The sequence below is a fragment of the Oreochromis niloticus genome, linkage group LG15, assembly GCF_001858045.2.
Source record: "Oreochromis niloticus isolate F11D_XX linkage group LG15, O_niloticus_UMD_NMBU, whole genome shotgun sequence".
Taxonomy (NCBI): domain Eukaryota; kingdom Metazoa; phylum Chordata; class Actinopteri; order Cichliformes; family Cichlidae; genus Oreochromis; species Oreochromis niloticus.
This window is the reverse complement of record NC_031980.2, coordinates 31,848,375-31,863,305: the sequence shown is the minus strand read 5'-3', so window position 1 is coordinate 31,863,305 and position 14,931 is coordinate 31,848,375. Positions and strand designations below refer to the sequence as shown.

General features: G+C 40.5%; 1 protein-coding gene across 2 annotated transcripts in view; it reads right to left on the bottom strand.

Annotated features, from left to right (window-relative positions):
* Positions 1–14,931, bottom strand: part of LOC100711213 (protein bicaudal D homolog 1) — a 29,245-nt gene that overhangs the window by 12,190 nt on the left and 2,124 nt on the right. Inside the window, exons 2-5 of one of the 2 annotated variants that reach the window (XM_013273690.3) lie at positions 5,981–6,193; positions 4,000–4,155; positions 1,128–1,432; positions 716–890 (exon numbers count right to left, since the gene is read on the bottom strand). In XM_013273690.3, coding sequence (XP_013129144.2) covers positions 716–890; positions 1,128–1,432; positions 4,000–4,155; positions 5,981–6,193 — 849 coding nt within the window. The remainder of the gene's footprint in view (positions 1–715; positions 891–1,127; positions 1,433–3,999; positions 4,156–5,980; positions 6,194–14,931) is intronic. The other variant, XM_005454042.3, reaches the window with a different exon arrangement.

The following is a 14,931-nucleotide window of genomic DNA, read 5'->3' as shown; positions in this document are numbered from 1 at the left end:
TACATTATTCCTTAAAAGCTTATTTATCATCCTCACAGTTTTTAGTCATATTAAATAAACACTTTTTGTGCTGGGTGTAATCGACCCAGGGTCAGTAAATCTCTCCAGCATGCTCTGGGTCTGCCATTTTTCTAGCCTAGAACACCTCACCCACGAGATGCTCAGGAGGCATCCTTGTTCTCTCTATGAGGGGAAGGAGCAACTCTTCTCTAAGCTTGACCCTACTTCAGAGGAAGCAAATTTCTACTTATATCTATGATATAATTTTTTCTATCTCCTGCTTCACTCTCCCTTCACTCACGAACATCCTTAAACTCGCGCATTTTTGTGCTTTCACAGTCTTGAACCACGGGCCCAAACTGGGAGGTGCTGATTTTTTCTTCACACCTGCTTCATACTCAGCTGCAAAGCACTCCAGTGTAAGCCGGGGGCAGATGAACCCAACAGAACCATCATCTCCAAATAGCAGAGACGAGATCCTGAGACCACCAAACAGTCCACGCCTTGACTGCTCCTAAAAAGCCTGTCCATAAATGCTGTGAACAGCACTGGTGACAAAGCAGTCTGACTCACTGCTGGTAATATGAAGCAGACTGGGTGTGGTTGTAGAACTCAAACCAACTAAAGATTAATTTACTTTGACATAAACTATTATAATTATTAAGCTGACTGTCTTCCTTAGTCTACATGTCAGGATGATATCATTAGAACTCACCGCTATCAGCTGCTGCTTGAGCTTCTGAATCTCTGTCAGGTTCATCTCAGTAAGGAGGTCTGATGTGGCGGCCCCCTCAGTTTTCAGACACTGCCTTCTGCACTCTCCGTTAGCCCTGAGCGCTGAGCCCACAGCCGTCACTGGTCCTGAGCCACTCTGAAGGTGACCGTTACATCTGGCAGATTAGAGCAGAAAGTGTCTTGTCACAAGCTATAGTGTCAATAACAGTAAGAAGAAAAGTTTTAAAGCAACTTCATGTAAGCAACGACCTTTGAACACAAGCAGCTGTGGCCAGTGACCAATTAGTAACTGCTGCCCCCCCCTTACTCTCCCATTTCTGCAGATTACAGTCTGAATGCACTGGGTCAAGGAGACATGTCTGTGGGCCTGTGTTTGTAGGTGTGATATCCACCTTGTTGGCTCCTCTGTGTTTGGGGAGAGCAGAGTAGTTGGGGTAGCAGTTCCACTGGGCGGTGCTGAGGAGAATATTAGATTTGCACTTCCAGTGTAGGCCACATCACACATGCTGAGGTGGTGCACAAGCTCTCTTCGCAGGTGGTTCTTCTGCTCGCGCTCACTCTTCAGAGACTCCAGCGCCTCCTCCAGCTGGGCGTCTGAGATGTCCTTCAGACGCAGTGCATCCTGTAACTGGCTGTTCAGCAGCTCTGTCTCCTCCTCCAGAACTTTGATCTCATGTTTCAGGCCTTCATACTCCACCTGAACAAGAGTGGACATTCACTTTCAAACGTACGAACCTTTATTTTGAGACACTGCTACATTGTTTAGGTGATTAACCTATATTAAAATCACAATTGCTTTGAAATGTTTGTAAACACAAGATATATTTATTCTAAACTTTATGCATATATTTTGTGCAATTGGAAACCTAAATACTTAAGCTTTACATACTTAAGCTTAGATAGACATGTTGATGCCCAGAGTGTCATCCTTCCAAAGAAGGAAGACGAGTAGGTCCACCTTTGTAAAAAACACATTCCTCCTGCTGCTGGTATCACTCACCAGGCTACGCAGGTTTTGTTATTGTGGTCACATGACACAGTAGATTGAGGGTTGCTGCTGCTAACAGACTCAATAAACTGATGCGCAAGGCCAGCAACGTTGTGGGGAGCTGGACTCTCTTAAGGTGGTGTCGGAGAGGCAAATGTTGTCCAAAATAAAGACAATGTTGGATAATAATAATTCCTCCAACCCACTCCATGACATGATCCCCACAAAATTACTCATCAGTATTTCAATTAAAAACAAACAAACAAAAAAAACCAGATAAAACTTTAACAAGATTAGAGTAACATATTTGTCCAACCCAAGGCCTTTTGCTGTGTTCTTGCTTTCCTGTCCATTCAACTGTCCTCTTATAATAAAGACTAAAAAGCCCCAAATATTATATTCCGTTTTATGTCAAAAGCCTACAGATGTTCCTCATCCAATGGAAGGTACGTATACTGAACATCGCTTTAAAATATGACACCTCTTTAAATGGAAACAATTGTAAATTTATGTTACTACGGTTTTATTAAATGTTTAGATAAATGTAATCACACCAATCAAAAGAAGATCACAGCTGGGATATACATACAAGTAAAATTTTATTAATATAACACAATATAACAAGTCATAAAACATAAAACAGACAAAATAAACAGGCAAAAATTAACCAAAAGCAATTCTAAAAAGGTGAGTTTTGAGTTGTTTTTTAAAAGCAACTACTGAATCCACAGTTCTTAGTGCAAAGCTCTAAAAGTCAAAACCAGGATATTAATATGGGCTCTGAATTATGAGATAGTAACGGTGTCACATGTGAATACTTAGAGGATTTGGTCAAAAGCCTAGCTGCAGTGTTTTGCACAACCTGCAGATGTTCCAGGAAACCTATGCTTAAACACATAAACAGTGAGTTACAATAGTCCAAGCGTCAAGAAATAAATGCATGTATAGCAATCTCCAGTTCAGATACAATAGGGCTTAACCATTTAGCAACATTTCTTAAATGATAAAAACAAGACCGAACCAGAGATTTAACATGACCATCCAATGTGACAGTCGAGTCAAAAAGTACACCTAAATTCCTGACAGAGGATTTAACATACACCGAAAGAGGACCAAGGGCTTTCACTATCTGAGGTAAAAATCTGTCAGGGGCGCATACAAGGACTTCAGTTTTCTGTTCAGTTCAGTCTCTCATTAAGCTGGAGGAAGTTAACAGCCATCCAGCGTTTAATCGAATCTAAACAGTCATTCAGAAGCTGGAGCTTAGATAAGACTTGGGGCTTAAAAGAAATGCACAACTGAATATCATCAGCATAACAGTGATAGGAAATGTCCTCGAAGGGGCTCAATATATGTTGGAGGGGAAGAAGATATATTAAAAACAATGAAGGCCCCAAAACCTAACCTTGAGGGACACCGTAAGTAAGGGAGGTAGAGGATGACCTGAATTTAGAGACCGCCACAGAAAAACATCGGTGATGTAAATATGAGGAGAACCACTCCAAGGCATTTAACACTGAGCAGGTAGAAAAACCAACCGTGGTGACTGACTGATTGAAGATTCTCCATAATACAATGCAGTGAATCCACAAACATTGGTCTGACAGTGGATTAATATTGAAATGCTGCACATGCTCAGCGTCTGACTAATCTTAATCTTAATCTTAATGCTTTACTTGTCAAACTGGAAGTTCCACAGGAAAGTGAAATGGATCGGAGATAATAAAGAAATCTCACCTTCACCTTTATTCTAAATCACTTTGTGTGCTTCATTTCTTTTATATCCATATCTTTGGATTGTGAGAAGATACTAGATGACAAGGAGAAAATCTACAGACACAGAAAGGCCCCGGAAGTTTTGTACCAACTCAACCACACATTATCATCTGCATGGGCATACCTGGTATATAGCTGGGACAGGCTCCTGACTCCCCTGCAATTGTTGCTGGTTAAGTGGGTAAGAACAATGACAAATGGATGGATTCTCAGAGTTCACTCAGAAAAGAAGTATAAAGAAAGACAGATGACTGTCAGCAGCAGCTAGGGACATAGAAGGGTAATCTTTTCTTTGTGTTAGATGAATTGTGCTTCTTTAACCTTTGGACCTCTTAGTAGATAAGTACACCTTTGATTGACAGCTGAGCCAGCAGGGAATAGACATAACTGTCTGGTAACTGTAGCTAATACGTCAAAGACAGCGCTAAAGTGTAATGACCTTCAGCATCATACATACACTTTGAAACAGTTTCATGACGTTACTTGAGCACTGTCTGTACCTGACTCTGTTTAAGGGCTGACACCAGTTTCTGCAGAGAGATGTTCTCCTCCTCCAGCTCGGTGTAGTCCTGGAGAAGCCGTGACTCTCTGAATTTGTACTCTCTGATCTCCTCTCGCATTCGGGTCCGCTGTAGCTCCAACATCTCATTGCTCTGCTAAGACAGCACAAAAAGAGAGCTGGAGCTGCATGCTGCTTATGACACAGATAGGAAGGTAATGTAACCTGTATTTAGAGTTTGCAGGATGAAATTATTAAAAGAGGGAAGGTGAAGGATGGATTACAGTATATCTCCACATAAAACCATGAAAAACTGACATTAAAAAAAATGAAGAATGAAGCTCATATACAGTCGTGGTCAAAAGTTTTGAGTATTTGCAATGTTGGCCCTTCTTTTTCAAGACCTCTGCAATAGGCCCTGGCATGCTGTCAATCAGCTTCTGGGCGAAATCCTGACTGATGGCAACCCATTTTTTCATAATCAACACTTGGAGTTTGTCACAATTAGTGGGTTTTTGTTTATCCACCTGCCTCTTGAGGATTGACTGCAAGTTCTCAATTGGATTAAGGTCTGGGGAGTTTCCTGGCCCTGGACCCAAGATTTCAGAGCTTTGTTCCCAAGCCACTTAAGTTATCACTTTGGTCTTATGGCACGGTGCTCCGTCATGCTGGAAAAGGCGTTGTTCTTCACAAAACTGTTGGATGGTTGGAAGAAGTTGCTGTTGGAGGATGTTTTGGTCCCATTCTTTATTCATGGCTGGGTTCTTTGGCAAAATACTAAGTGAGCCCACTCCCTTGGATGAGAAGCAGCACCCCACATGAATGGTCTCAGGATGCTTTACTGTTGGCACGAGACAGGACTGATGGTAGCGCTCACCTTTTCTTCTTCCAGATGCCCCAAACAATTGGAAAAGTGCTTAATCAGAGAAAATGTCTTCACCCCAGTCCACAGCAGTCCACTCGCTGTACCTTTTGCAGAATATCAGTTTGTCCCTGATGGATTTTTTGGGGAGAGTGGCTTCTTTGCTGCCCTTCTTGAAACCAGGGCATCTTCCAAAAATGTTCGCCTCCCTGTGCATGCAGTTGCACTCACACCTGCCTGCTGCCATTCCTGAGCAAGCTCTGCACTGGTTGCACCCCGATCCCACAGCTGAATCATCTTTAGGAGACAGTCCTGGCCCTTGCTGGACTTTCTTGAGCGTCCTGAAGCCTTCTTCACAACAACTGAACCTCTTTCCTTGAAGTTCTTAAAGATCCGATAAATGGTTGATTTACCTGCAATCTTAGTAGCAACAACATCCTTGCCTGTGAAGCCCTTTTTATGCAGCACAATAACATGTTTCCTTGCAGGTAACCATGGTTAACAGGAAGAACAATGATTTCAAGCATCACCCTCATTTTAACGATTCCAGTCTGCTTTTCTAATTCAGTCAGCATGACATAATGATCTTCAGCCTTGTGCTCATCAACATTTTCACCTGTGTTAACGAGAAGATTATTGAAATGATCTCAGCAGATCCTTTTATGGCAGCAATGAAATGCAGTGGAGGCTTTTTTGGGGATCAAGTTCATTTTCATGGCAAAGAAAGACTTTGCAGTTCGTCTGATCGCTCTTCATAACATTCTGGAGTATATGCAAATTGCCATCATAAAAACTGAAGCAGGAAACTTTCTGAAAACCAATGTTTGATTCATTCTCAAAACTTTTGGTCATGACTGTATGTAAAGGGTTTTAAAGCTGTACTCTTTTTAAAGTCTGGTTGTACTGAAGTCTCTGAGAAAACAGTCCTTCCAGCCCCTTGGTCCATGAAGTCGGTAGTCCATTTCCTGATGAGTCTGTGATCGAATTTCGAGTCTTATTAAACATACCATGATCATGATTTTGATGACACTTTAAAAACACTCAATCAAGTTATCCATAAGTCTACACTTCCAGAGTAAGTGTCTCTATTAAATATGAGAGCCTTATGATTGTACCGTACCTCCCTGAGGTCCTGCAGCACGCTGCTCAGGTGCTCACTGTCAGCCTGTGCGCTGGAGGCAGCCACTCGACTGTGATTCAGTTCCAACTGGAGCTCCAGGAGACGGCCCCTAAAGTAGGCCTCCTTGGTGGCAGACTCCTGCAACAGTGTCTCCTCATTGTTCTCCCCATCCTCTGCGACCTTACGCTGGGTGGAGTATGCCTGCCCGAATGCCTGGAACAGGACAGGAGGGGAAAGGATTATTTCTCTTGACTTTACCTGGAGAGAAAGGTACAAAAATGAAAGTCCCTTTCACCTTATATGAATGATACATGAGTGATTAACTCCAAGAGTTATTTTATCCTTTATTTTTATATTGTTTCATGTACTTTTAACGTAATTAGTAGAGACCAAGGTAATGCATGCCAGATAGAACAGGAAAGTGCTACATGAGAACCGGTCCATTTACCTATCTATTTATTATTTACCATCTAGAGTAAGTATCTGATTAGTGGCCATATTTCTAAGATTTTTAGGGCCGAGTACAAGAACCTCTGTTTTATCTAAATTTAGAAGCAGGTAATAAAAGGTCACACAGCTCTTTTTTGTCTCTAGGACACTACTTCAGTTTGACTAATTGGTGTTTGATATCTGGCTTCATGGGCAGATACAGTTAGGTATCATCAATATATGCTATGTCTTCTAAAGGAAACTTGTATAATGTAAACAGAACTGGTCCTAGCACTGAACCCTGTGGAACTCCATAATTAACCTTAGTGTGTGAAGAGGACTCTCCATTTACATGAACAAATTGGAGTCTATTAGATAGATATGATACAACCCACTGCAGTACAGTACCTGTAATACCTACAGCGTGCTCTAATCGTTCTAATAGGATATTATGGTCGATAGTATCGAACGCTGCACTGAGGTCTAGCAGGACAAGCACAGAGATGAGTCCACTGTCAGAGGCCATAAGAAGATCATTTGTAACCTTCACTAACACTGTTTCTGTGCTGTGATGGGCTCTGAATACTTTTCAAATAAATAATTTAAACTACAAACCATTTCTCTGTAGATTATCAGTTATCTGTTTTACTGCACAGTACCTGTAATACCTACGGCATGCTCTAATCGCTTTAATAAAATATTATGGTCAACAGTATCTGATGCTGAACTGAGGTCTGGCAATGGTTTAACTACTGCCGTGAGCCTTCAGCAAGTGGTTAGCAGGTTAACAGTTCCTCTGTATATTTTGATGTAGCCTTACTTCTGTACCTTTACTGTATGAAACAAACGGCAGTGGATGGAGCAGCTATGAAGTTCACTTTCCTTCACATTCCAATTTGTTGCAAAAGTGATTTTTCTGGCAGCTGGATAGTGTAGTGGTAAGACAACACACCTTCGGAGCGGGAGTCACAAGTTCGATTCCCACCCAGTATCCAGTAAGGGTCCTGGCTAGACCCCTCATTCTAAAAACAAAGCCCTGGAATGGCGCGGCTACGTCTGCAGCCTGTCCGCAGCTCGGACACAAGTTTCACTACATGTTGTACTCTGTATAATTGTGTATGTGACAAATAAAGGTTGTTTGTTTTTTGTTGATTTTTTTATAATCAAGGTATTCAAATTACTCAAATCTTTGCAGCCCTAGATCAATCCATCTCTGTTAAGTGGCTACGTACCACAGGCCTCCAAGATGCCATTCAGCAGATACAACACTGTCAGAACTCTTTTGCCTCCTATTAATGTCAGAAAGTGTTAGTTTAGGTTGCAACTACTATACTTTATTTTATTTGATACAACTGTACTTGATCATTTATTTATTTATTTATTTTTTGCATTTATGAAAATGTTTTCTTTAAAAAAGGCACGTAAGTATTATATTAGATACATTTGGCAGATGTTGTATGCATTGCAATTGTTAAAACATTGCAATTTCTAAAATGGAAACTAATGAGAAATTCAATTTGAAATACCTGATTTTTTCTCTTTTGAATATTTATTATTACTCATTAATAAGGCAAAAGTATTTCTTATCTGATTACTTGATTAATCAGTGGAATTCTCTATTACTAAAATAAGTGATAGCTATAGCTCTAGATTGATGATATTTAAGATTGAATCATTAATTTAACGTAGGACTTTGATGAGCAGTCTTGTGGGAATGGGGTCTAAAAGTCACGTGATGGTTAAAGAAAGTAATTACTAAAATTTACTCAGAAAGTTCAATTGGAGAAAAAAAGAGTCTAAATATGAACGGTATTGAAAGTAGCTGTACATGATGTTATGAGTACCTTTTTTGTAATGGTTAAAAATGTATCTGTGAAGAAGTTCATGTCAGTCAGTCATTACTATATCAGTTTAAAAGAATGCTTGGATCCACAGAGCTGACCTTTTGTCAGCCTAGCTACAGTGCTGAAGAGAAACATGATTTTCTGGCACAAGGGCAAGGGTGCTTTACAGGAGGTTGTCAAAAGGGAACATAAAACACAGGTGAAACAGCGATGTTCATCTCTGTATTCAGGGTGGTGGGCTAACATGGCAGCTTCCAAACACAGGTGACCGTTCCTATGTATTCTTAATTAATTAATGATAAGTGTATAAGAATGCTTCAATTTGTTGGCAGACACAATTACACACTAATTAATATATATATTTATGAGTAAAGCGTTATTTTTCCAAATGCTGCTCAGACTGCTGCCCCCATGACCTGAACCCAAACAATTGCTGAAAATGGAACCTGAAAAAAACCTATATTTCATTTCAGTTCTCTCTGTGTGTCCCCCATGTCTTCAGATATGTCAGCATATTAATAGAGCCGGTTTGAAAATTTTCCCATAACGCTGTCACTGTAGAACGTCACAGTGGAATTATGGCGTAGCAACTGTTAGTGGGGATATTCAACATGTTGGAAAAGCAATATGAAGACCACAATGAGAAAGAAGAACAGTTTGTTGGAGAAATTATTCTTCAAAGATCTGAACACGCTGCCTATAGAGATGCTTTTGGTTACTGTGTTCTTCAAAGCTATAGTGTCACAGATACCCTGAGTAAATACAAAAAGCTGTTTTAAAATGATGATTCTACTTATTAGGGGTTAAAAAAATACATAAAACTGTTAGATCTGATTGAGCGTCTGGTGTTATTCCTCTGATTGCTGGTGTTTGTCTGGGTCCGTCCTCAGGGCAGAATCCCGGTTCCTCCACAGCAGAGCAAACTGCCAAATCTTCTGCTGTTATAGAGAGCTTAGTGATAGATTTTTTTATTAAGTCCTGATATATAAAACCTTAAAGTGACCAAGGGCATACTTTCTTCTTCACATGACTCTACCTCACTTTCTTTGCCTCCATCATAATTACTTTGACTTCAGAATGCAAAAAGAAGTCATTTTTAACCTCTAGAGCAGGGGTCCCCAATCCCAGTCCACGAGAGCTGGGGTCCCTGCAGGTTTTAGATCTCACCCTGGGTCAACACACCTGAATCACATGATTAGTTCATTACCAGGCCTCTGAAGAACTTCAAGACATGTTGAGAAGGTAATTTATCCATTTAAATCAGCTGTGATGGATCAAGGACACATCTAAAACCTGCAGGGACACAGGCCCTCGTGGACTGGGATTGGGGACCCCTGCTCTAGAGGTTGCTTAACAAGATAACATCATTATGTGTTACAGTAAGCTGTCACACAACCAGCCCACCGCGTTGGACTCATCATAGGCCCATACTTAATGAATAATTCATCACATCCTCTCCATTTTTGTGCGTGTGCTTTGAAACCCAGTCCAGGCATGCATCTTTTAGACCTCCAGTGTGTTTTTAAGAGCAACTGAGTTTTGGTTATCCCTTTCACAACTGACAGAGATCAGAAATAGAGGCCAAAAACAAGTCACCGCAGCATCTCGATCTATCATTGAAATGAACCATATCTCAGGAATTTTCAAGCAAAGCTCCTCCTGGTTGAGAATTACTTTCTAGTAATTGATTTTTGCTAGCATAAAGGCTTTTCTTCCAAAGCACCTGCAGAGGGAAAGGATCCATCCAGCATCATTAGGTGAATAAGGATGGCAGTGTCTGATGACTATAAAGGGAGGGGTGCCATTGGCTGCATGACATCACCGAGGATAACTGCACTCGGCCCCCTTCTGTTTTTAGCCTCGTCGGCTACACTGATGGACTCACTGCATTTTTCCCCTCTGCTTCACTTGTCATATATCCCATTGACTCAGGCTGACTATTAGAAGACCTGTGGTGTTTGATTCTGACCTCTTAGCATCAGAGTATGTTTTTGCCTAAAACCTTAACATTACTGTGCAAAATTGTTAACCAGCACCTTATCAACACACTGCCAGTGCAATAAAAACATTCATAGAAGAAAAGGGACACAGTAGAACACCATCAGTCATGAAATGCCCAGAACCCAGAACTCAACATTGTTAAAACATCAAAGAGATCTGAATGAACCCTGGACACCTATTCCTGAAGGGTTATTTACAGAAATCACAGAAAGCTGCCTGACAGTGTTCAGGCTGTGCTGAAGAATAAATAAGAAGACTTTTGCAAGTATTGTACATCGTGCATATTCTTACAGATATCCTGTTTGTATTATGTGAGTATTAAAAAAAATGACAGTGATGACATCCAAATGATTAAAATGTCCTGCATAGGGAGCAGATTTAACAGAAACAGTAAAAACCCCAAAATGGAACCTTATGGCACACCGTAGGAAAAGGATAGGAAGAGTATGGAATTACATTTCTATCAAAAGTCAAGTGTGACAAAAAATACAATTCAGGCAACTAATTTAATTTCACGGGTCCAGGTAGATGGATAGGAACTCAGCAGCCATGCACACAAAGAAGTCATCCCAACATGGGCGTGCTTGCTTTGCACGTGCTCTCATGGGTGGCTCTCTGCGCCCACAGCTGAATCCTAAACCTCCAACAGTTATTGTTTCGTGTGGCATTGGAAATATTAAGAACTGTCACTAGATCATTTTAGTGCTGAAGAAATCTTTAAAATGGAGGCACAGGTTCAGGACACAAGTTCTGGAGCCTCTGCACTGCTGTTCCATTAATCTGTTGTACAATCTTACATATCTCTTAGGGTTAAAAAAAAAAGGGCCCAATTATAAGTTTGGGAAAAATACAGATATTTAAACCTGCCAATAAAATGTTGCTCAATCGGCAGGAAACACTGTAACTGCACATAACAAGACTGGATGGGGGTGCTTCAAAACATGTCAAGGTTTTCAAGAGTTTTTAGTATCAAAGTAATACTAGTGATAAATTAGTACAGTAATCTGACACCACGTAACTCAAAAACACTGCGAGCTCGCTTCAAACAAAGAGTCGTGGAAGCAGGAAGTCTGATCTCTAACGTGAAGGACAGCATAGCTAGCCTAGTGAGGGAAAACAAAGTGTCAGCCAGGCCTCGTGAAATATTGTGGAGCCGAGTGGATGACCAAGAAAATAGAAACAGACAAAATAATAGACTTAAAGAAGGCAAAGAGGTAGGTGTGTGTGTTAGGAAGATACTGTCTGGTGGTCTTGGGCTAAGTGGGGAAGAGTTTTGTCTTGGCTGCCGCTAAGAAACAGAAAGGGTTGTCATGGGAGGAATTCACCCTTTCCTTCTATGAGGACTTGAAAAAGAAATGCAGAGACGGACGTTGACGATTCAGCCCAGTAAAGAAAACACAGAGAAATCAAACTCTTGCCAACTTCAAATTCACATGGAAAAGCAGAGCTCTACTTGTAAGCTTTACTTACAAGGAGGTGGAGAGTTTTGTCCTAAATAACTGAGTTCTACAGTTTGATGTCTAGGGAGAAGAGGTGTGACTACAATGAGTACAGGATACAATGGGTGCAAAGGTTTTCGAGCACTGCTAACCCAGCAAGAAGGTAGCTTACAGGACTCACATAGACCAGACTCAACAAACTCAGGCTGAAGAGTGACTTGGCACTGCTCTGTTCCTTTTTTAGCAGTGCTTTCGGATTTAACTTTTTATAATCCTTTTTTTCTTCTCTCTCTTTTTTTATTAGCATGCTGTCTGTGCAGATGCTTGCAATGAGCCAAAGTTGTGTTAGCAGCATAACATAGTTGTTGCACTCTACAATCGCACTTGCATCCTTTTGTGAAATAAAAATAAAAGTAACGTCCATATCTACGCTGTAGACTGCACCACTGTTTTCATTCTCTGACACACAAACTGAAGTCAGCTGATTGTAGCACAAGTGCAAGTGGAACCAATTAGCAGAATCACAACAAATACCTGTGATTATGTAATGAATTTATTTGCTGGGATCATGTTTTTTTTCCTCATGCACAACTTTTGACAGAAACATCATTTCACAGCAGAGGACCTGAACTTAGAAACAGCACAGAAAAGGATAGTTCAGATAAATACAACCAGAACCGGAATCAGTTCTCCTGCATCACCGCATAATAACAAGAGCTGTTTTAGTAAAATGATCCAGAATACTGTATTTGTCCAAGCTGCTTAGCGACAGCCTTTTCTAACATCTTAGTAATAAGCAGTAATTTTGAGATTGGTCTATAACTGGTATAAAGAGAGAAGGGTTAAGAGTTTGGGGTGACCACATTCTTAAAATGAGCAGGGAATTTAACAGGAACTAGTGAAGTGCTGAATATAGTAAGGAAAAAGGGACTGATAGACTGAAAGACACTCTTGAACAAAGGTGCACTTAAAATGTTGCGAGAAGAAGAATGCCTTCACTGGCTCAACTAATTTGACCAGCTCAGGTAAAGGAACAGGTCAAGATCTTTCTAAAATAGCTAGCTGAGCTGGAGCAGGAATAGAGAGCACGGCTGACCAAGGAAAAATCGTATTTATCATATTACTGAGTTTTTCTACAAAGAAAGAAAGTTTTCACAGGAGCAGAAATATGACTAATAGTGATGAAAAAAACCTGAGGGTAACCTCTGCTCTCTGAAACCATGTGTGAAAAATAAGCAGTCCTCACATCTCTGACTGAAGTGTTAGCAGATCACAGACCAAAGCAGCTAAAACACCATTAACAAGCAGCATAGTGTGTCTTTGAGTATGTTTGTGTGTCTTTCATTTTACCCAGCTAAAAATTCTTGAAAGTTGTAAAACAGATAACTGATAATCTACAGAGAAATCGTTTGTGGTTTAAATTATTTATTTGAAAAATATTCAGAGCCCATCACAGCACAGAAACAGTGTTAGTGAAGGTTACAAATGATCTTCTTATGGCCTCTGACAGTGGACTCATCTCTGTGTTTGTCCTGCTAGACCTCAGTGCAGCGTTCAATACTGTACTGTACTTAGAGCAATTAGAGCACGCTGTAGGTATTACAGGTACTGCACGGCAGTGGTTTGTATCATATCTATCTAATAGACTCCAATTTGTTCATGTAAATGGATACACTTCACACTTCCCACACTAAGGTTAATTATGGAGTTCCACAGGGTTCAGTGCTAGGACCAGTTCTGTTTATATTATACATGCTTCCCTTAGGCAGTATCATCAGACGTCATGGCATACATTTTCACTCCTGTGCAGATGACACCCAGTCTCCCTAGGCTGGACTACTGTAATTCATTATTAATGGGCTGCCCTAAAAACTTGTTGAGAAACCTTCAGTTGATCCAAAATATTGATATGGACTAGAAAGAGAGAGCATGTTTCCCCCAAATTGGCTTCTTTTCACTGACTCCCTGTTAAATCTCAAATCTCCTCACAGATCTCATAGTACCGTATCACCCCGCTCTAAGACTGCTGGCTTCCTTGTGGTTCCTTGAACATTTAACAGTGAAATGGGAGACAGAGCCTTATGACATTGACTGGCCCCCATGCTTGCCTGACCCAAATCTGCTAGAACACCTAAGGGACGTCATATTTCACTGCATCTGACACTGCCAGGTTGCACCTCAGACTATCCAGAAGCTCAGTGATGCCCTGGTCCAGGATGATTTCCTGTGTTCTGGGCCACTTAACACAAACTTTAAAATGTGTGAGGGATTGACTGAATTAACACTTAGGAGTGGATTCATTCAATCATGTTCATAGGAAACAAAATTAGCACCAAAAAGTTAAAATTACATGAGAATTAAAGACAACAAACACAACGGTAACTTGTGCTGCTATTAGTACATGCTAACTTAGTCTTAGTTGTTGCTGTTCATAGCAATGAAAACAACTGTACAATATCACAAAAAGTTGATTCTGTTCTGTCTGCATCTGAGGCTGAATCTCATGTGGTTCCTGTAATCAGCCATCTTACGTGCTGTTTGCTCATACTGACGTACACATTTAGGCAGTCCTTGCCAAAGTGGGTTAAAATTTCTTGATGCATGCTAGATGATTGAGCATGCATCAAGACAAACTGTAAAAAACACAAAAATGAATCATGGATTCAGTCCTGCTCCTGTAGGTCATCTCTGTCCTGAATGTATTTTTAAAAAGAAGACAGAAGAGAAACAGAGGCAGTGGAGATGTAGCCTGGTCACTTGAATTTAAGAAATTCCATTTGGAAAACAAAATATTCTCTAAATTAATGGAGTCACATGGACACATATACACATTCTCACAAACTGGTGGATTAATGTTAGCATACAGTAGCTCTCCAATATATGTAAGTCAGAAAAATTACACGATCCCAAATTTATCTCTGAGACTCAATGGAGGTGAATCATTATCACCATTAAGCTCCAGTGTGGATAAAAACCCCATGCAGAATTACATAATTCTATAAAATATATTGAGTAGTAAAGCTGAGTACTTTAAAGTCTTGAAAGACAAACAAACTACACATGGTGAAATTCCCCAATGGTTCTTTAAAACTCTACCAACATTTCTATGGTATGACCCAGCTAAGCCTTGCAGAATGTGCTGTTTCATGTCGATAAATGGCCAGTGCCCATCCATTCTCTTCTGCTTATCCTTATCAGGGTCACAGGGCGCCTATCCCAGCTACCATCACACGAGAGG